The sequence below is a fragment of the Quercus robur genome, chromosome 7 (genome assembly GCF_932294415.1).
Source record: "Quercus robur chromosome 7, dhQueRobu3.1, whole genome shotgun sequence".
NCBI lineage: Eukaryota > Viridiplantae > Streptophyta > Magnoliopsida > Fagales > Fagaceae > Quercus > Quercus robur.
The window spans coordinates 47,636,063-47,657,316 of NC_065540.1; the positions used below are offsets into that span (position 1 = coordinate 47,636,063).

Here is a 21,254-nt window from a genome sequence, read left to right on the forward strand (position 1 = left end):
ATTTTGGTTTTGGATTGACAAACGCTGAGAAACTTTGCAGCTTCCGGGTTCGTCACAGCTCTGAAAATAGTAAAAGGTAGTTTATTTATTAATTTCAGTGAATTTCAATGTATTTTCGCTTTATAGAAACGGGTAAGATCTGCTATATAAAATACTAGAAACGAGGATTTCAACTTTGAACCAAACTGCACAGGTTGAATCACTACAAAAAAAAGGGTCTAAAGCTGCGTTTCAAAAACGCAGCTAAAGACCCCAAAAACGCGGCTATAGGCCTTTAGCCGCGTTTGTAAACGCGGCCTAAAGCCCGCGGCTAAAAGCCTATAGCCGCGTTTTTTGAAAACGCGGCTAAAACCGGACCTGGAGCCGCGTTATCTAACCGCGGCTCTAGGATTCGACCTATAGCCGCGTTTACTAAAAACGCGGCTCCAGGACAGCTTCGAGCTGCGTTTCAAACGCGGCTATGGTTGCGGACCTATAGCCGCGTTTTTAAAAACGCGGCTATAGGTATTCCAAACAAGCTGAATACGACGTCTGTAGCCGCGTTTAAAACGCAGCTGAAACGGAACCTATAGCGGCGTTTCTAAGAAACGCGGCTATAGCTATTTCCCAGCATACTCTATCACGCTATAGCCGCGTTTTAAAAAACGCGGCTATAGGTTTTTTTTTTTTTTTTTTTAAATTTTTTTTCTCTGCTTTCTGAACTTCCTGTTATACACACACCTTCCTGCTATACACACAACTCCCTTCTTTCACAACTTATTACATCCCAAGAATCACATATTCCATAAACATCACAAGGGAATTAAACAACTTCCATTCCTACATCACAAGTTCCATATACATCAAACAGAAAATAAACAAGTTCCATAAACGTCATTACATCACAAGGGAATTAAACGATCACCCATTCCTATATCACAAGTTCCATAAACATCACAAGGGATCTAAACAACTTCCCATTCCTACATCACAAGTTCCATATACATTAAAAAGAAAATAAACAAGTTCCATAAACGTCAATACTTCCTTGGGGTCACAAGTTCCGTAAACATCACAAGGGAATTAAACAACTTCCCATTCCTACATCACAAGTTCCATATACATCAAAAAGAAAATAAACAAGTTGCATAAACGTCATTACATCCCGAGATCACAAGTTCCATAATAAACATCACAAGGTTCATGAACATCACAAAGGAAATACACAAGTTCGCATTCCTACATCACAAGGATTTTTGTACATCACAAAAAATATACCAAAATGATTTTTGTACATTCTAAATTGCTCTCAAACAGCCACAGGCAGCAACCAGTTTGCTTTGTTGTCCACTTCAAAATAAGTCTGCACAAATTATTCTGGCGGGAGTTAAATTTGCCAAATTTTTGCCCCCAATACATAATACTCTAAACATGAATTTGAAATTGTAATTCCGCAATGCTTAGATGCACAGTTGTATCAAAAGGCCTCACAATGTAGCAATTTGGGAGAATAATGTTATGAGGGAGAGAGCTCATTTGGATTAAAAAAAAAAAAAAAATACAAAGAGTAACATGAGAGGAAGACTATGCAATAGTTCAACTATTCGTTAAAACAACCTAGTCAAAACTTCGAATTCAATCAAGTTCAGCAATACTTTATCCATCATAGCATGGTATGTTTATATGAAGGCTACTGTTTGTAGAAAAATTTTTAGAGAAATTTTGTTTTACCTCAGGATTCACAGTTCCATTCCCATCAAGTACTGTCATCCTAAAATATATTAAAGATATCGTATTAATATCACATACCAATGCGTGTGCAAGACATTAAGTTCTTGGCTAAATAAAATTTGTTTAGTACCTGAGAATGACCCAAATCATGTATCCCCTGGCTAAGTGAAGCAAACATGGTTTTCATCGACGCCATCATTTCAGCCATCCGTGCTTGGGCCCTCGCTTCAGCTTCAGCCATTTCCTCCCTATGCCTCGCCTCGGATTGAGCTACTTCCCCCCTACAAATTGCTAGTTCCTCCCTAGATTTAGCTAGTGCCTCCCTTAGCTCTTCATGACTCATCTCCAAGTCTGACATCCTTTCATGAGTTCTGCTTGACAATGGAGTAGTAGTCGAGGTAAACTGTGATGCATTTCTGGCACTTCTTCCTGATGGGGTGATCCCAAAGCCTACCCCACGTACACGACCTGGGCGCTCATCAAGACCTATCACCCGAGCATATGCGTCGTCCTTTGACCAGAGGATTCTATTACCAATCTCTCCGTGTAGTCGTATGTCCTGTTCATTCAAAAGTGCTGCCATCCTATCCTGTTTTCCCACAAAAACCAAACAACATATTACACACCAGAATTAATACAAACACAAAATACACTAAAATTCAATTCGATTAAATTGTCCTTACCATCTGATCTTGCACACGGTCACTAACAGCAACCCCATCTTTCGTACGGTATACTTTTTGAAATACATCCGCGCGTTCGACTGCCGCCCCTTTATCTTTCGCCTATATGATGAACAAACATAATTACAATAAACACTAACTATATAATGTTGTTATGCCACAATTAACACAAGTCCACAATGAGATAGTCATAACATAACAAAGTTACTGAAATAAAGATAAAGCTGAGAGAGTAGTAACATAATGAGAGGATTTAGCTACCTTCCAAATACACATGGGGTTGTTAAATGAAGAGATTAAAAATAAAAATGACATGGAGAGTTAAAAAATAGGCATCATAGACTTTCTATAATAACACTCTATTTGAGATAAGATTGAGATGCGCATCTCAAATTACCCATGAGTAACCTAAAATGTTTGGACTTAGTAAAATTACCCATGGGTGATGTATACATTAAGAGGATTAACAACGTCATCTCTATATATTACAAGGATGCATAAAGCTATGTATTGCATTTTTTACTTACCAAAAAACCTATAATTTAATTAACTTATCCTTATTCCTAAAACATATGAAATGAGATTAAGTTGGTAAATTTGACCTCAAAATATCAGGGGACATCATGTAGGCATTTATGAATTCTAAGTTTACTTATTACCATTTCAGCAGAAATTTGAGCAAAACTTTTTGCCCCACATCTTGCTATGTCTTTTTGCTTGTCTCGACTCGCCTTGTTTTTGAGACTTAATGTCTGCAACCACATTACCATCAAAAAAAGAAAATTTAAAAAAATCAAAACATCTCTTCACTAAATTACCATGAACATGAGTAAGACAAAGAAAGTAGCAGTACCTCAGTTTTTTCATTGAACCAATAATCAACCATCTCCTTCCACTGTGCTGGGATAACCCCAGGCGGTTCAATAGCCAATACTTGTTCACGTGACAGCCCAGGTTTTTTGTGATCCTTCTTCAACTTGGTCCTGCGATTCCTCCTTAGTTCTCCTAGCTGACTCATTGCCCATCCCATTTGATTGGGTGGTTCGACAATAGTGGGATCAATTATATACCGTTGCTGAAATAAGACAGTGGAGTTAGCAAAATGTAGTATTTTAATTAGGACAGCAGGTGTAAATAAAAATAACTAATATTTCATTTTCATACTACCTTAATCTCCATCCAACAATCATTTTTAAACTTTTTAGGGACACGTGGCCACCCAGCAGGCGTAAGCGGGCATAATAGGCCATTCTCGCAAAACGAGCCCAACCATCGAACGAACAATTCCCCGTCATCGCCAATCGGTTGGCCTTCATCATTTAACGGCAACTGAATTTTGTACTCACCAGTCATTGCCCATATGTCAGCCAACCTTGTTTTCCCACGTTTTCCAGGCCTATTTTCTGATGCTCGATTATGTTCCGGTGCTGGATTTTGTACCGGTGTTTGGGTTTGAACATAATCATCTGTATCTACAAGACCAGCAATATTAGAACTGATTTAACAAAGCTTAGAACTAGTGAAAAATGTCACACCACGCAAAAATTATGCATCTACCAATTGAAATAATAAAAGGTTTACGATTTCATGGTTACAAAACATAAGTAAATTTAGGCCTTTCTCCCATGCATTCATGTAACCCACTTACGTAGCTTTCTGAAAAGACGAGCAACCATGCTTCGTCACGGGTTGCCTTCAATTATCCTTAATAAATTTGGATTTAGAATATATAATTTCAACCCGATCTTCTCTTTGATCATTCAACTTCAGCAAATTTGTTTACCAATTTCCTAAAGTTAACTGATAATTGGAAATTGCTAGCTTAATTAAGCAAGTATAACAATAATCTACAAGAACATATCACATTTTTTTTTAATCTCTCTCCGGATAGAATGATACCCAAGATGGAATAGATCCTACATACTTGGAATTGATAATCAAGGTTTTGCATTTTTCCACACTTTGTTAATTTGGAAATACAGAGGGAATGTCTTGGTTATACTTTACTGCATATAGTTGGCTTCGAGTGAAGTATATAACATGTCAGGAACATCCCAATTGAAAAACCAATGCCATGAAATTGGACTGAAGTGATCGAATGGACCATAGTGGACCTAAAGGACCGAGGTAGACACTGTAGGACCAAAATAGACTGAGCATAAATGAATGGACTGAGCAGACCAAATTGGACCAAATAGACCAGAACCGACTGAATTGGACCCAAAGGAAATTAATGGACCAAAGTCAGCAGAATATACTCAATATACCTTGATATGTTAATTATATTATGAAATGATGTAAACCACCAACTCATAATTGAAATTACAAAACATAAATTAATCCTACAATATTAAAAAACTGTGAACCAAATGAATTCCTATATGTATTAGCTAGAATTGATCTAAGCATCCAATAATAAACATCAAACCTTACATTCGAAAACATGACCAATACCTGGAGCTAGTGTCTCATCATCGTCACTTGCCACCGGTGTTGCCACCGGTCTTGCATCCTCAGAAATGTGGGGTTCCTCATCAGCTGCCTCCACCCGTTGTCGTGACTGTGATGATCCTTGCCCAACGTAAACAAGTCGCAACTGACGTTTCCTCCCCATTGTTGCGTCCAACACCTTTTACAACACAAAGAGGAAAAATGGTTAAGAAGCACGGCCAATAATTGTTAACTGTAGTAAAGATAATTATGTATGTTAAAACTATTATTTCTTAACAACACGAAAATATAACAGTCAGTTTCACCTAATAATTATATATGAGTATCAATCCGATTCTTAAGTCATGAGGACACATATATCCTATAACAAAGACACAAGTGTAACTAGAGTCTTCATTTCAAAGTAAGAAAAAAAAAAAAAGACAACTCAACCCCGTACCAAAACCATGTTAAATGTTTTTCCCTACAATTTTCTCTTTTAGTATAGGTAAAGATTTAGTCTCGTTTGTAGCAACTTTGTTATGTAAATGAAGTAAGTTTCATTTTAGCCTATTAATTTCCTACTAAAATTATGTTCACACTTCCCACTTAGTTTGAGTTAGCTTAATCACATATTAGTCATGCTCAATCACAATTAAATCATGTACATACTACATACATCCGTAGGCAAATTGTGAAAGAGGATAGGGTCATAGACTGATAGGGAGGAATTCACAATAACAACCCTTTCAAACGTCTAAATCCTTCTAGGTTGTGCTTTTCAAGTCATACGCAGAGTCATAGTGACTCCAGAGCCCTGAACGAACCGGAAAGATATGTCTATGTTATTAGTGATTATATGTTCAAACTTTTATTTTTTAACAATTTTGACAAAATAACAGTTTGTACATATATATGCAACAATGTCAAACTTTGCACGCAATATGCCTTTACAAATGAGAACTTATAATTTCAATAATAATTAACTATAACACAATTACGCATACCACAACAATATCCTATTACACTACTCATCATCACTGTAATCGACTTCGTTGTCATCTTCATCGTTGGAGTCATCATCAATGAACTCACACTCATCCAAGTCGTCCATTTCAGGAAGATCTCTTGGGCCAATGATAGAGGCATCAATTGTCATTCCCTCCACATCATCTCGACCCCAACGAAGGTCATCCCTACCAACATCAGGACTAGTGACAGAGTACGGGATGTTCTCAAGAAACTCATCCGTGTCATCCTCATTACAATGGGGCCCAATACCTGCATCAAATACATCTCTGGCTTTCGTTTTAACGACAACATACCAATCTTTCTGCCTTTTATCTTCAACATAAAAAACTTGTGTAGCTTGAGACGCCAACACATATGGTTCATGCACCATTTCCTCCCCACCATGTACGGAATGATTAAAATTCACCATAGGAAACCCAAACTCATCAGTCTTATATCCCCTCCTATTTTGATCATCAACCCATTTACACTTGAATAACACATGTTTGATATTGCCAGAATAATTCAACTCAATGATATCTGTCAACACACCATAGTACATATTGCCACCTTCAGTGGCAACACTAACTCCACTATTTTGCGTTTTTCTATTTCCCTCGACATTCGAACTCCTAAATTTTAACCCATTTATGACATAATGTTTCAGCCGATTTACTGAAGTATATGGCCCTTTCGAAAGCGTGACAAGTGTATCACTAAGTCCACTTCTTTCCCTATCAGCAGCAGTCATTGACATCACCTAATATAATCAAACAAATTAACTGAGTCTAATTAGTACCGTCCTTCTACTTATGGGAAAGTTGCAATGTTAAAAAGTTGAATATATGACACGTACGTGAGATCTAAACCAGCCACAAAAGTTCTCCATGTGGTGCTTATGAATAGTAGCATTGGATATACGACAATGGCCCTTTTGAAGTTCATCCTTCGTCAAACTTTTGTGCATCCTACATGAGATGGCAATTGTATTAGTGTTAATACACGGAGCGCACATTGGATTCTCGTGCAATTATATTGATGTCCATAATACTTACTCACGAAACTGGTAAATGTTCTCGGAATTGAATAGCACATAGCGATGAGCTTGGGTCAATTCCCTACTTTCTAGTGCCACACTTGAAACCACCCCTGTTGACTCCTCCATCGTCCTTGTGGGTCGTGAGAATATAGTTTCGACTCCTTCCATATACCGTGAACAAAACGTTAAACATTCCTCCACTATGTAGCCTTCTGCAATACACCCTTCTGGAGCAGCCCTGTTTCTTACATAAGACTTAAGGCGTGAGAGGTACCTATAATGCGCATGACAAGGTTAGTAATTGACACTAGCTATTACAAAGCACACATGAAACCTCATACTGTACATGTATTACCTATGACTTACCTCTCAATGGGGTACATCCAACGGTACTGAACTGGACCACCAATCTTGGCTTCAGTAGCCAAGTGCATGACCAAATGTACCATCACAGTGAAGAAAGATGGAGGAAATATATTTTCCAATTCACACAACGTCACTGCAATGTCAGCCTCAGCACTCGCAATATCAAACACCGTAAGGGTTTTCGAACAAATTTTCCTAAAGAAACAAGCTAACTTTATCAAAGGCCTAATAACATGCGATGGCAAAGATCCTCGTAAAGCAATTGGAAGGAGTTGTTGCATCAGGATGTGATTATCGTGACTCTTTAAACCAGAAATCTTACGTTCTTTGAGGTTGACACGGCGGGAGATGTTGGAAGCATATCCATCGGGCACTTTTACGTCTCGCAAAACTTGCAAGAAACCATCTTTCTCCAATGTAGTCATATGAAAACACGCAGGCGGTATCATATACTTATCATCACTTTTTCGCTGTAGGTGGAGTTCTCTCCTTATTCCCATTTCCGCCAAGTCAAGGCGTGCCTTGTAATTGTCCTTTGTCCAGTCCTTCACGTTCAGCAAAGTGCCAAGTATATTGTCCATCACATTCTTCTCTATATGCATCACATCAAGATTGTGTCGCAACTTGTGATCCTTCCAATAAGGCAATGTGAAAAAAATACTTCTCTTCTTCCAAACATACTGGTTTGCCTCACCTCTCTTTCTTTTATTGTATTTTTCTCGACATTTCTTTCCCAGACAACGTGTAAGTAAAGTTTCAGTGTCCACAATTATGTCTGACGCAACTGGTGGCACAGGAGCCACTCGCATATCAGTGAATCCATCAAATAAAGTATCTTCTTTCCGAAATTCGTGGTCACTACCCAACCATCGCCTATGTCCCATGTAACAGAATTTGCGGCCATTTTTTAAATATTTGGAGTCGGTCTCTGAGGCACAACAAGGACACGCAAACTTACCCTTCGTACTCCAACCCGACACATCTGCGTATGCAGGAAAGTCATGTACCGTCCACATCAATGCTGCATGCAATTGGAATACATTTTTTGAAGATGCATCGTACGCTTCTACTCCAACATCCCATAATTCCCTCAATTCTTCTACTAAGGGTTGCAAGTACACATCTATTGCAATCCCTGGAGATTTAGGTCCAGGAATAACTAGTGATAAAATCAAAGATGACCGTTTCATGCACAACCAAGGCGGGAGATTGTAAGGGACTAGCATGACAGGCCAAGTGCTGTGAGTAGTACTCAGCATTCCGAAGGGGTTGAATCCATCCGCAGCTAATCCAAGTCTGACATTACGAGGCTCAAACGAGAACTGTAAATGCGTAGTGTCAAACATTTTCCATGCATCCGAGTCAGCAGGATGCCGCATTACCCCGTCCTCTGTACGACCATTAGCATGCCATTTCATAGAACTAGCCAAGTCGGGTGACAAAAATAATCGCTGCAATCTTGGCTTTAAGGGAAACCAGCGTAGGATCTTTGCAGCTTTCTTCTTTCCCTTACTAGATGAGGCATTATTATTTGTAACAGATGCCTCATTCGGTTTCCACCTACTTTCTTTGCAACAAGGACATGCCTCGAGGTTAACATTCTCCTTCCAAAATAGCATACAATCATTGGGACAAGCATGGATCTTCTCATACCCCAAACCCAAATCTCGAACTATTTTCTTAGCCTCATAATGGTCCTTTGGCAACTTAGCGTCAGAAGGGAGCATATCCATCAAGAGTTGAAGCAACATAGTAAATGACTTGTTCGTCCAACCACAAAGAGTCTTCAACTGGAACAACACAACGATGGCTGAGAATATGCTAAATTTTGTACACCCAGCATATAAAGGTTTGTTCACATCATCTATCATTTTGTAAAACTTTTGTGCACCATCATTTGGACCTTGAGCCGGTTGTTGCACAGTTTCCCCTTCGTCCATTGGTTCAGGTGGCATTCCATGCGTGGGGCACAAATCATGCAACATCCCACGAAAGTCACCGTATTGTTCTAAGGACTCTTGGACATGACTACTCCCACATTCAGTGGCAGTTGGCACAGCCGCCGATTCCCCATGCCATTTCCAAAGTGTGTAATTTTGAAGCATCCCCTTACTCCAAAGATGTTCACGTGCCACCCCTGGCAGTACCAAATTCATATTCACACATTTGGTACAAGGACAAAAGATTTTCCCATCGCTTGCATGTTTTGATGCAAATTCCACAAATTTAAGTACACCTTCAATATATTCCCTTGAACCCCTCTGCTTCTTCATCCAACTTTTATCCATGACTATACAAGATAAATAATATCTGACCTACAACAACATTTGGTAATGCATAGCCAATAAACCGTCAAATTAGATTCAGAGGTGATCTGAGACCTATTACTGATTTGTAAAGAACAAACATACCCAACTATGCATAGATTTTCATAGAACATATATATATCACTACATCAAGAATAACCTATACTTTCAATTTTCTAAATAGTAACACTAAATGAAGCATAACTTAATGTGATATGTTTGGAATATTTTAAGCATAATTGTTGGAATAAGATATTAACAAATCACATATGCATGCAATTGTAATAATTATAACCTCCAGAATACCAAGATAACTATGTCCAACAAAGAAGTCGTCTCCTACATGTGATAATCTAAGCTAAAATCATTTTCCTGTTTGTATGTTTCTCAATATGTATCGAATAACCCCTGTGGATTCAATAGTGGTGATTCAACCTAAAATGGCTAATTACTATAATACTACTTTCACTTGCATCTGTAAATATGACATTTACACAAATATTAAATACTGTTATTATGGAAAAAGGAAGAAAACATTTACTGACATATATAGGAACTATGAAGTGTTGTCATGTTCATAAATTACAAGTAGGTTGTTAAGAAGGTTGTGCATTCCTCACAAGTCACAACATACATGTAGCAATAACGCAAATGTAATAACTATTTCCATTAAGAGTAATATATCATAATTTTTTTTTTCTTTCTATTAAATTATACAACGAAATTAAGATTTTGTGTTGTGAATCTTCAAAATTTATAAATTAAATACAAAGATTGACTGTGTTGGGTGATTTAAAGTTTTTAAAGCCTCACTTATTGTAACTATAGTCGTATTTGTAACATACAGAGAAGACAGTCAAAATGAATGCAGCTATGATCATGTGAAACTTTGTACTTCTTACAAAGGATACCTATAGCTACGTTTTTAAAAACACTGGTATTTGTGGTGGGTTTTAGCTACATTTATAAGGAACGCGGCTATAGGGCAACTATAGCTAAATTAAGGAATAAGTATTAATTGTAATCAAATATTACACCTAGGTGCATTTCCCAGAAGGCAAGTAATGAAAAGAAAGCTACCTTATCTTCAGCAAGCTGTGGAAGATGAAAAATCACAGATGGCTCAGTGTCTTCCTACCTGAAACCCCCATTACGAAGTAAAAATGAAGCTCAAGAATTCTTAACATAATAGAAGATTGCACCACATGTACACAATGTAGTATAATCATGTAAACATGTAAGATGTATAAGAAAGCTATATATTATATTACACACCAACTATGAGTACTTTTATTTTTGTTTGTAAGAAAAATTTGCAACTACATACTTATGTCACCGCTGACCTCAAGGACTTCATTTTAATTGTTATTTTATTCGAACTCATTTTCAGGGAACTGATGTTTGGTTAATGACAAAATATAATAGAAAAACGATTATCTTGCTTACATAAGTGATTTTCTATAGAATTGTAATAGAGCGCATATACTAAATGCTATGTATGATGATATTGTAAGTCCAAAATAGAATATATTGTTGCCCACTCCTTTGAGGTTCCAAGAATTGGTCTAAGTGAATTGTTACGAACAAATCGATATGATTTGTTGATTCTATATTAGCAGGAAAGAACTGAATGCATCCATGTAATTAGGTATTACTTGTTGGGAGTCGATTGTCACATTTTGTTATGGAGTTTAAAGTTTATTTAATTTATGAAAAGCGTTAGTCAAGAAGAAAGTTGTATGAAGGGTTGAAAATAATTTAATTTATGAAAATTTATTTCATTTATGAAATAAGTTAGTCAAAAGAGAAGATGTATGAAGTGATAATATCTATATTTAGGTACTTCCCAACTTATTAAATTAAGAGGAAATTGAAATTAATTGCATATACACACACACACACTCAGGCATCTCTTCATGCAATTAATATGAAGAGTGAGATATTCACCCATTAAAATATAAAACCACTTCCCTTTCCAATACAATACTACACGTTGGGTATGTTCCAACTGTGTTTGTTTTACAAGTATTATTTGATAAATTTGTATCATACGGCTACGTATGTCTCAGATACAGCCCTATGATACAAATCTTAATCTATATAATTAAAAGAAAAGAACAATTACAACAAAAAGAGTTACAAAGATGCAAGGACGCATCAAATTAAGAAAGATAGTAAGCACAACGAAGAAAAGGCGTGGGAATTGGGCAGGTACCAAGATAGAATGAAAGAAAATGAAGGTGAATGGCTTTTGAGAGGCGTCTGGATTTTCTTGCACAGTGACCTTTCTTTTTTGTGAACTTTGTGCCTCTGACTATAATTTCAAATCTTTGCGAACAACATCACCTGTGAAAGACATGTAAGGAACATGTTAATTAATAGAGACATGTACACGTGCTCAACAATAGTAGCTGCTCATCAGTTGCAGTTTCATGCAAATTAGAGTGGATTGTGCATACAAGTACATAGTTAGAAACCTTTCTCAAAGCTAAACAAGTCCATTTGGCAAAGATAGGTGCTTTCATGAGTACCAAAAAGATAGGTGCTTTCGTCTTGGAACAATTGTTGCGATGCTTACTTAATTTTATTTTGTAACATAGCAATGAGATTTATTCCTTTCTTTTAGATTATTTTAATATATTTTATACCAACATAGAAAATATAATATAAAGTATATTGTTAACCTTATCAACTGAACCAACTCCGTAAACAAACACTATCAAATTTCACAACTACCATAAGACATCAATAATCATAGTAAAATAAGACAAACTAGTCAGTAAAATTTTCATAATTAAAATTAAAAAAAAAAAAAAAAAAAATCCACTTCAAGGTCCACCAATAGTTGTACCATCTAGAAACTTAACAAAAATTTTTCCTACTTTGTAGTTTGTACGAAACCAATCTAAAGTTTGGTGATTTAAAGTTTGTACCATCTCGCAATAGTTATTCCTTGAAACCTTGGTGATTTAAAGTTTTTACCCTAAAACTTTTGAAAGCTTCAACCAGCTTTAAAGTGGTAATAATATCATTGTCAATAGGTTTAACGGTATAGTGGGCGGAGATTATCTCTGAAGTTAGAAATATGTCTGATAATGACAGTGATGCAGAAGAAGATGATTTCTGGATGCCTCCAGTGGGAGATCGTTGGGATTTTGATGATGGAGCACACACACAGCAGCACACACACAGCAGTAGCAGCGCGCACACACACACACACAGCAGCAGCAACAACACACACACACACACACACACAGCAGCAACACACACACACACACACAGCAGCAACAACACACACAGACACACACAGCAGCAGTAGCAGCAACACACACACACACAGAAGATCAATATATATGACCAGCACTACATTGGTGTCCATGGTCTATGTAAGCTGTGCAACCAATTAATTTAATTTATCACAAAAGATAGCAAATTAACTCTAAAAGACTAATGTACAAGGTTATTAATATTGGCTTTAATCCAAAAAGTTTTATGCTTCCTACTATATGTCAATAAAGTTCCTATTAATATAAGATCTATCATGGGAGAAGTACTTCCTGACTGAATATCGATCATGAAGATTCATTTTAACTACAATGACAATTTTCAGGCATCAAGTAATTATCTCTACCCATGAATTACATTATCTCTTTAATTTTCACAGAAGTTACATCCAAACAGCTCAAACGTGCATTTCAAGTTGACAATCTAATACATTAATTTCCAACACCGTGCCATTTCCGTTAGCTTTTGCTGCATTCAAATTTTCTTTTGAGCTGGCCCAGATAATTAAAGGTACAACTAAGACTAAAATGTCATGGAAAAAGGGAAATATTGGGTCCTCGCATGCATGCAACGTATATACTACATACTATGCATGGTAATGAACTATAGTACTTAAAAAATGTATCATGGCGCACAAGGAGAGAGAAAAGGAAATTGTAGGTCCTTGCATGCATGCAATGTACTATATAGTATATACTATGCATGGTAGTGAATTAACTATATATGGTACTTAATAATGTATCATGAGGCACGAAGAGAGAGAAAAGGAAAAAATAAAAAATAGGAAGAAATGCGATATTTGACAAGTCTTTTGAGAGAATAGTCTTTGAATAGTCTAAGATTCTGTAAAACTTTCACATCATAAGAAAAAGAAAGGGCTTAGAGGCCATTATATCCCTTGTACAAGTAGCAAAGAAATTAACCTCAATGGAGGATGCAACAAATTCGACAAAATTAGTGTGTGTTTATTTCAACATTTGGTAGGAATAATTGGTTCAAACGGCCTCTACCAATCAAATTGTTTATTTAATGCAGAAGAAATTAGTGTGCGTTTATTTCCAAGAATAAAGCATCCATGTTTGACTATGTTTGCCATTGTATTTTGAGTGAAGAACTAAATGGAGTCGATCAAAGAAATGAAGCTACTGCAGGGTCAGTGCACTGACCCTACAGTAAGAACATATGTAACAATAACAACAATCAAGTCCTCAAAATTTTAGAGTCGATCATGTCTGTTTTGAAAAACATGCCACATCCATTTACTACTCTCCGTATGTGTCTTTCTCGATTAATAAGTATCAGCTGCTTCCATCATACATTTGTACTTGATAAGGAAAAAGAAAGAAAGATATTATCATGTTTGAGCAGCTAGACTCGAGCTCTATACAAAATATTGATAATTGAAATTAACATATATAAAACCGTACTGACCAATTGACGTACGTTGTTCCCTTCAATAATCTATTTGCTATGTCTAACACAAAGAAAGAAAAATATAAAAAGTGTTAAGACAAGTCAAAGACTCTCTCTCTCTGTCTCTCTCTCAAATCTCAACATCAACTAAAGATTTAACATTATTAAAATAAATTTGACCTTCCTGTAATGAACTATTTACTCGGAGAAAAAAGACCACTACCACTATTATTTAAGGATGCAATGTGTGTGTTAGCAAGGTAGTGGAGAAAAGAGAGAAACAAGAGATGCTGAAGACAAAAAAATGTTGCACGAAATCTTTTGTACCCTTTGGGGAAAAAATTGTCACAAATCCAAATATATTAAGTTTTTTCAAAGGGAATGGACTGGACTGGCATCACATTAGTCCTACACAATTCTAGGCTATTCCAACATAGTCAAAAGAAATAGCTATTATATGCCCTGAGTATTATCTTTGTAAATAGGACAATATCGTATGTTAATATGTTGTATTGTTTGCCTGCATACCTACAAATCTTTAACTTCTTTAGCTTTAAAAGGAATTGACAATAGGAATAATATGCTGTTCACAGTTCATTTAAAATACAAACACACACCCAAAAAAAAGATATGAGAACTGACCATAACTGACCGTCCAAAACACAAGGCTTGTTAACGTCGCAGTCTTTTGAGACCATTAGTTTAACCAATTATTCATTACTGAAAACTTCATCGTGCTGGGAATATTATTAACACCATACTTGACTATCTTGCACTACAAAAAATGCGGGCTATAGCGCAAGACATTTTGGAATTCAGGTAGTAGCTAGTGTAGCTAGCTAAATATACTAGTTGATCAATATCCATCAAGACAGATAATTAGTCTTCAATCAAAAATAAGCCAGCATGTTGACAGCTTTAAGAACTGCTCTTAAAAACATATACAGATGTCTTATGAAAGTATTTTGTTATTGTGAAAAATAGCTTATCTAAGTTCTATGCAGATTAGGGTATGCTTGTACGTTTTAGCATGATAAATAATTAAATAAAACCCGTAGTTTCTTGTATCCAGCTTAGGGGAAAAAAAAAAAAAAAAAAACCCGGGACAGAGAGACAGAGGACAAAAGTAAAAAAAAGAATCATTTTCTATGAGGAACCCACTTTGCCAATTCAAACTTTAATGGAGACAAGTCAATTTGATGTATCTCTTGAAGGAAAGCTTTCAAAGCCATTACTTCCAATGATTGTCATGGCAATATTCGTAAGTGTACTCTAGCTAGTTTTCTAGCATGAGATAAGCAATCTAAGACATATTATTTTTGTCAAAAGGTGTGGCCGGAAAAATAATTAAAGGTGAGGTGGATCCAACTCAAAATATTAGAAAAAATTCGAGGTGATTGTCTGTACGTACCTTAATTTAGCAGAGTCGGATATGATTAAAATAAATTTATTATTGCATTCTGAAAGTGAATAACAATCTCAATGATTATTATTCACTTAAAAAATGTCCCGGTTTTGTTTTTTAATTATGATGAAGGGAACAATGATGTATACATAACAATAGAACAAACACTGCACTGAGGCCACCGACAATGTGTATATATATTTTCAAAGAATGAGTAAGATCATAGTCATACTCTTGATAATTAAATAATAATAAAGATTTCGCAATTGAAAAGGATTAACTGGATTATAATATCATTCATTAGAAAACAAAACAAAATTATAATATCATAGTTGAAAGAACGATTAAATTTATTTCGTCTCTTTTACTTATAAAAAAATTCACAACTTTTTATTGGTTTGAAAATTTTAAAACAGAAAGTAATACTTAGAGATACAACATAAGTCTCAGGTCCAAGTACAATATAATTTTTGGGACTATTATGGCGAGACAGTAGTGTGCAGTACAAGAGACAATAGTGTGCAGTAAAACATGTGTAATATACAAATATGTGTGCTGTATAAGACAAGGTAAAGTGGGCTTAAAGCTCACTGCCTATTACATGTTAACAATATATGTGTTATATAAATATGTGTGATGTACAAGATAAGGTAAAGTGGGCTAGGTATGACTGTATATTTTATTACTTGAGTTTGAGGGAGCTATTAACGTGTGTTATTGTGTACTATACATTAACACATACGATCTATATATTATTCGTTAACATATACTTGTATTGCATACTAATGCCTATTATATGTTAAAAGTGATGAAAGCTGATTTAAGCAACAATGCCATGCATTACATTTAAAACGCCATGCAAATCATGAAGATAACACATGGAATGGCCTGAGACACCTCAATTGAATGAATCTCAAGCAACCGCTTGTATATTCATTTTATTTTTGAGTTAAAGGTAAGAGATCTCTTCGATCATCCATGTAAAATCACTGAACAATATTCTCATCTCATGTGCTAATAAATCCAAATTTGTATCTTGACATGAACTTACATGCAAATAATGAGTCTAGATAAAAATAAGTAAATACTTGTTAATTTAATTATTGTAACAAATACTGTGAAGTTTTTTACGTGCTATACTAATATATTATATTCTAGTATATTACGTAATACATTTGAAAATTCTTACTTCGCTTCTACAAAAACAATGACACATCCTAGCTACAACCATTTTTTTCATAAGAGACAACCAGATGGGGAAAAGTTCAGCATCAGCTTTCCCCATATGCAATTATCAACAAAATAAAAGGAAAAAAGAAAACAAAAATAAGAGTTATTATTATTATTTTGAAATAAAATTTTATTTGTACATATTGTGTGTGTATATATATATATCTTTTATTTTTATTGTTAGCATATTGGTAGAGTTTAAAATTCAGTTTATCTTCTTTTATTATGTAAAGTTTTCTAAAGTTTCATTATTTTAGTAAGTTTCAGTTAGATTATATTAGAATCTAATATAATAAAAAAAGTTATTATTATACTGGCCTAATCCTGCCTACATAAAATAAAAAACAAAATTCATTAATATCTTGCCTTAATGATAAAGAAAAATTCCCACAAAACAGATATAATGGGCTTCAAATAATTATATTTGTAATTAAAAAAAGTTTTATTATTTTAGATATAGTTTATTCCTTGCTTCCTTACAAAAACAATAAAATGGATCCAATAATAAATAAATAAAACTTTAAAAACAAAAAAATTATTCATAAAATTAAAACTGTACCATTTCTACTTTCCACTTTCCATAATAGAGTGAAAAGGGAACTTTCCACATTAAAGGTCACAAATTGCAACAGCCACAATATCTCCAGTTGAATATTCTAGTGGCACTCCATCAAATCAAAAGCCATGTTCAATTGCATTTTCAGACTCCAGACACAATGGAAATCAAAACTACAAAACCTATTTTCTAAAATTGACCAAAATAACCAGCTGAGTTATGACTGGTGAGAAAGGTTTAAGTCCAGACACAGTCTTCAATATAAAGCAACAGAAAAATGAAAACATTGAACAAACACCACCTCAAAGTAAAATTTAATACTCACAATCAATGGAACTAATTAATAAAGCTTACCAATACAAGACACAGTCTTCTTTCTGACACTGGCTTGATTTGAATTCAACTGGGACAAAAGAGCACTTAAAAGCAGCCCATGGTCACATCACATAAAATATCAAGACATTCACATTTGATCTCAGTGCTTTTTCCCTAAAAAGATAGAAGCACAAAATTAGCAGGAAGCCTACAATTTATCAATGAAAATGATACAGAAAGAAATAAATAAAATACCAAAATGATAGCATAGGAGATATAACATAAAATCAATCATACATTGCCTTTGGGGAGCCATATTATATAACCAAACCAAACCAAAGAGATAGAAAATGGGGAAGCCAAGATGTTATCCCAATTCAATTTTCTCTTCATTTCAATGCTTTCAACTACTTTCCTTTTTCTGAGTTTTTAATGTTGGCATACTCTGTTCTATTCAGTAATGCATTCTTATCTTCTTTTCAAGTTACACTGTTTGTTAATACACACAAGATCTGCTGACCAACTAAGCACATTAAAATTATTTAAGTCTTTTCAGATGCATTCCTTTTTATTAGGTAAATAAATTCATTAAAAAAGAAGTGCAATCCCAATACAAAGGATGTGTACTAAAACAGCACAAGGATGCATTCCTTTTTCTGAGTTTGTAGTGTTGTCATACTCTTCTATGTTATTCCTGAGTAAAGTTATTTTCAAGTTTCACTAAGATAGTCTACTCTTCTATGTCATACACACACACACACAGCAGCACCACACACACACACACACAGATATCAAAAACCCACCAAGCAAAAATGACAAACATGAATAAACCCAATATGAATTCATCGATCAAACATCTCCAAAACCAAATATTGAAATATTGAAATATAAAACCAAATATTGAAATTGAACATTTATACCCAAAATCAAAACCCTAGATCGACGGCCGAAACCCTAAACCTAAAATCGAAACCGTAAAGCAAAAATAGGAACCCCAAAACAGGAATCAAAACAAAAAATTTTGAAAAACTTACCGCTAGTCGGCCTTGCGAGAATGGGTGTGTGCCAGCGATCGATGAGTAGGAAAGGAAGAGGAGGAAGAGCGGAGGGAGGAAGGGGATTCACATAGGGTGGAACTGATGTAGCTTGAGATCGGTGAGAGTGGGCTGAGATCGGTGAGGGGAGTGTGAGATCGGTGAGAGTTGTCTCAGATCGGTGAGGGGAGTGTGTTGGAGCGGTGAGAGTTGTCTGCAATCGGTGAGGGGATGTGCGAGCGGTGAGGGGACTGTGTTGGAGCGGTGAGGGGAGTGTGCGATCGGTGAGGGGAGTGTGGGCGATCGGTGAGGGTTTTGTGCGATCGGAGAGCCAGTTTTCTGTTTCGATGGTGAGGGGTTTCACGTTTCTGTTTTTTTGTTTTTGTACTGAAACTTCAAGCATTTCTGAAGCTGCGTTTTTTAAAAAAACGCAGCTCAAGCTACAATTTAAAAAAAAAAAAAAAAAAAAAAAAAAAAAAAAAAAAAAAAAATAGCCGGACTGACCTGAAGCCGCGTTTTCGAGCCGCGTTTTTGGAAAACGCGGCTCCAGTCTTTCCTTTGAGCCGCGTTCTTGGAAAACGCGGCTCAAAGGAAAGGCTGGAGCCGCGTTTTCGAGCTGCGTTTTTGGAAAACGCGGCTCCAGCCTTTCCTTTGAGCCGCGTTCTCCAAAAACGCGGCTCCAGCCTTTCCTTTGAGCCGCGTTCTTGGAAAACGCGGCTCAAAGGAAAGGCTGTAGCCGCGTTTTCCAAAAACGCGGCTCCAAAACGCGGCTGCAGACCGCGTTTTTTGTAGTGCCAAGGATCTTGGCTGGGCATACAATTCTTTTTTAGGCCATTAAAAGGCATGGAAGAGAAATGAAATGACTAAAGATAAATACAAAGTATATTCTTAAATTTTATTGGTCGGATTTTTTTCCTTTAGATTGAAAGGCATCTATTTCATTTTAGTTAAATATTAGCATTAATACACCATGTTAAATATGTTAGTATGGATGCGGAAATGAAAGTATAAAGTATAGAACACAATAACATGCGAGGATTACGTGGTTCAGCCTAACGGTCTACATCCACAAAAGAAACCCTAAAATGCTACATCAATAATATATTAGAGTGTAGTGTAAATCCTGTGTTACAATGAACCATAACATGTGTATATATAGTAGACTAAATCCTAGACTAATAGACTTTTAGTACAAATAGGAGACTTGGATTGTACACAAAGTAAAATTAGGCTTAGACCTATGCTAATAGGTTAATATATTTCTAAAAATTTTGATGCAAGTAAAAGATCTCAAAAATTCAAGTTCAATACAAACTCTAGTTCAAACTGCACTGTTGAGATCACTCTTGATACTATTATATATGGATTATGTATAACTTTCAAAACTTCTGAAAAGCATGGATCACTTTTGATACTAATTTACTACTATATACTATGTACCATAACATCCATCTACAGTACCATACAATATATAGATCAATTTCTAAAAAATATACCATACAAATAATCGCTTTTCTTTTTCCACATGTTTTTCTTTTTTGGTTTCAATACAAACTCTAGTTCAAAATGCACTGTTGAGATCACTCTTGATACTATTATAAATGGATTATGTATAACTTTTAGGACTTCTGAAAAGCATGTATCACTTTATTTGATACTAATTTACTACTATATACTATGTACCATAACATCCATCTACAGTACCATACAATAGATTAATTTCTAAAAAATATACTATACAAATAATCGCTTTTCTTTTCCCACATGTTTTTCTTTTTTGGTTTCTTTTTCTGAATACTAAAGAAACAATAGAGGGAGCTAACGTGTGGGAGTAAGATAAAAGAGGTATGCTTGTGATTATAGACTTGCCAAATAGGTTGGGTGGATTGGGTTTCAACCTTGTCGGGTATGGGTCAAATCATGCTCGGGTTAGAAAGTTATAAAATTAAAACAGGTTATAATTATATATTTACTCAATCTTTGGGACCGTTAGACTTAGGCAATCTAATATAATTCTTTTTTTTTTCTTCAAATAAATAATAAACTTTTTTTTTTTATTATTATACAAGATAGAAATTCTAATATAATCTAATCTAAGTGTAAATATGTGTGAAACTCACTCCTAGAGACTTGAACCCTGACTTTTACCCCTTACATCTCATAAACATCTATACTTGTAGAATGATCATAGCGTCAAGGGTGCGCGGTGATAATAAATAATAAACTTAAACTTTAAAAAAAGAAACAAAAATAAAAGAGGAAAACACTCAAAAATAAAAATTATATAATATTTTAATCTAGAAAATAGTAGTCTAATAACTTCACAAAAGAATAAATTAATAAAAGAAAAACTAAATGTCACTGACCAAATAACAATCTTGGGTGTACCAGCTGTTTTAGTATATAAAATATGAGTTAAATTTGATTATGATACTGAAATATTTTCTATAATTTATGTATAATTCTTGATT

At 35.2% G+C, this 21,254-nt stretch overlaps 3 protein-coding genes and 1 long non-coding RNA gene across 4 annotated transcripts in view; all 4 read right to left on the bottom strand.

The window, feature by feature from the left end:
* LOC126691521 (L10-interacting MYB domain-containing protein-like) overlaps window positions 1-2,068 on the bottom strand; it is a 37,572-nt gene extending 35,504 nt beyond the window's left edge. Inside the window, exon 1 of the mRNA XM_050386553.1 lies at window positions 1,841-2,068. Within this exon, the coding sequence (XP_050242510.1) occupies window positions 1,841-2,068 (228 nt within the window). The remainder of the gene's footprint in view (window positions 1-1,840) is intronic.
* An 882-nt stretch (window positions 2,069-2,950) lies between these two features.
* LOC126691522 (uncharacterized) lies at window positions 2,951-10,657 on the bottom strand. Its single transcript, XM_050386554.1, has 6 exons — window positions 10,626-10,657; window positions 4,848-5,022; window positions 3,561-3,865; window positions 3,247-3,468; window positions 3,053-3,145; window positions 2,951-2,956 (listed from the first exon to the last, which is right to left on the bottom strand). Exons 2-6 carry the CDS (start codon window positions 5,005-5,007, stop codon window positions 2,951-2,953), a joined length of 786 nt encoding a protein of 261 aa, XP_050242511.1. The 5' UTR covers window positions 5,008-5,022; window positions 10,626-10,657.
* LOC126691523 (uncharacterized) lies at window positions 5,851-9,527 on the bottom strand. The gene is made up of 4 exons (XM_050386555.1): window positions 7,240-9,527; window positions 6,890-7,147; window positions 6,691-6,802; window positions 5,851-6,594 (listed from the first exon to the last, which is right to left on the bottom strand). Exons 1-4 carry the CDS (start codon window positions 9,525-9,527, stop codon window positions 5,851-5,853), a joined length of 3,402 nt encoding a protein of 1,133 aa, XP_050242512.1.
* Window positions 10,658-11,602: 945 nt separating the features above from the next.
* LOC126693729 (uncharacterized) lies at window positions 11,603-19,165 on the bottom strand. Its single transcript, XR_007645484.1, has 3 exons — window positions 18,784-19,165; window positions 17,789-17,923; window positions 11,603-11,891 (listed from the first exon to the last, which is right to left on the bottom strand). It is a non-coding gene; the product is annotated as an uncharacterized LOC126693729 (long non-coding RNA).
* Between the last annotated feature and the right edge of the window lie 2,089 nt (window positions 19,166-21,254).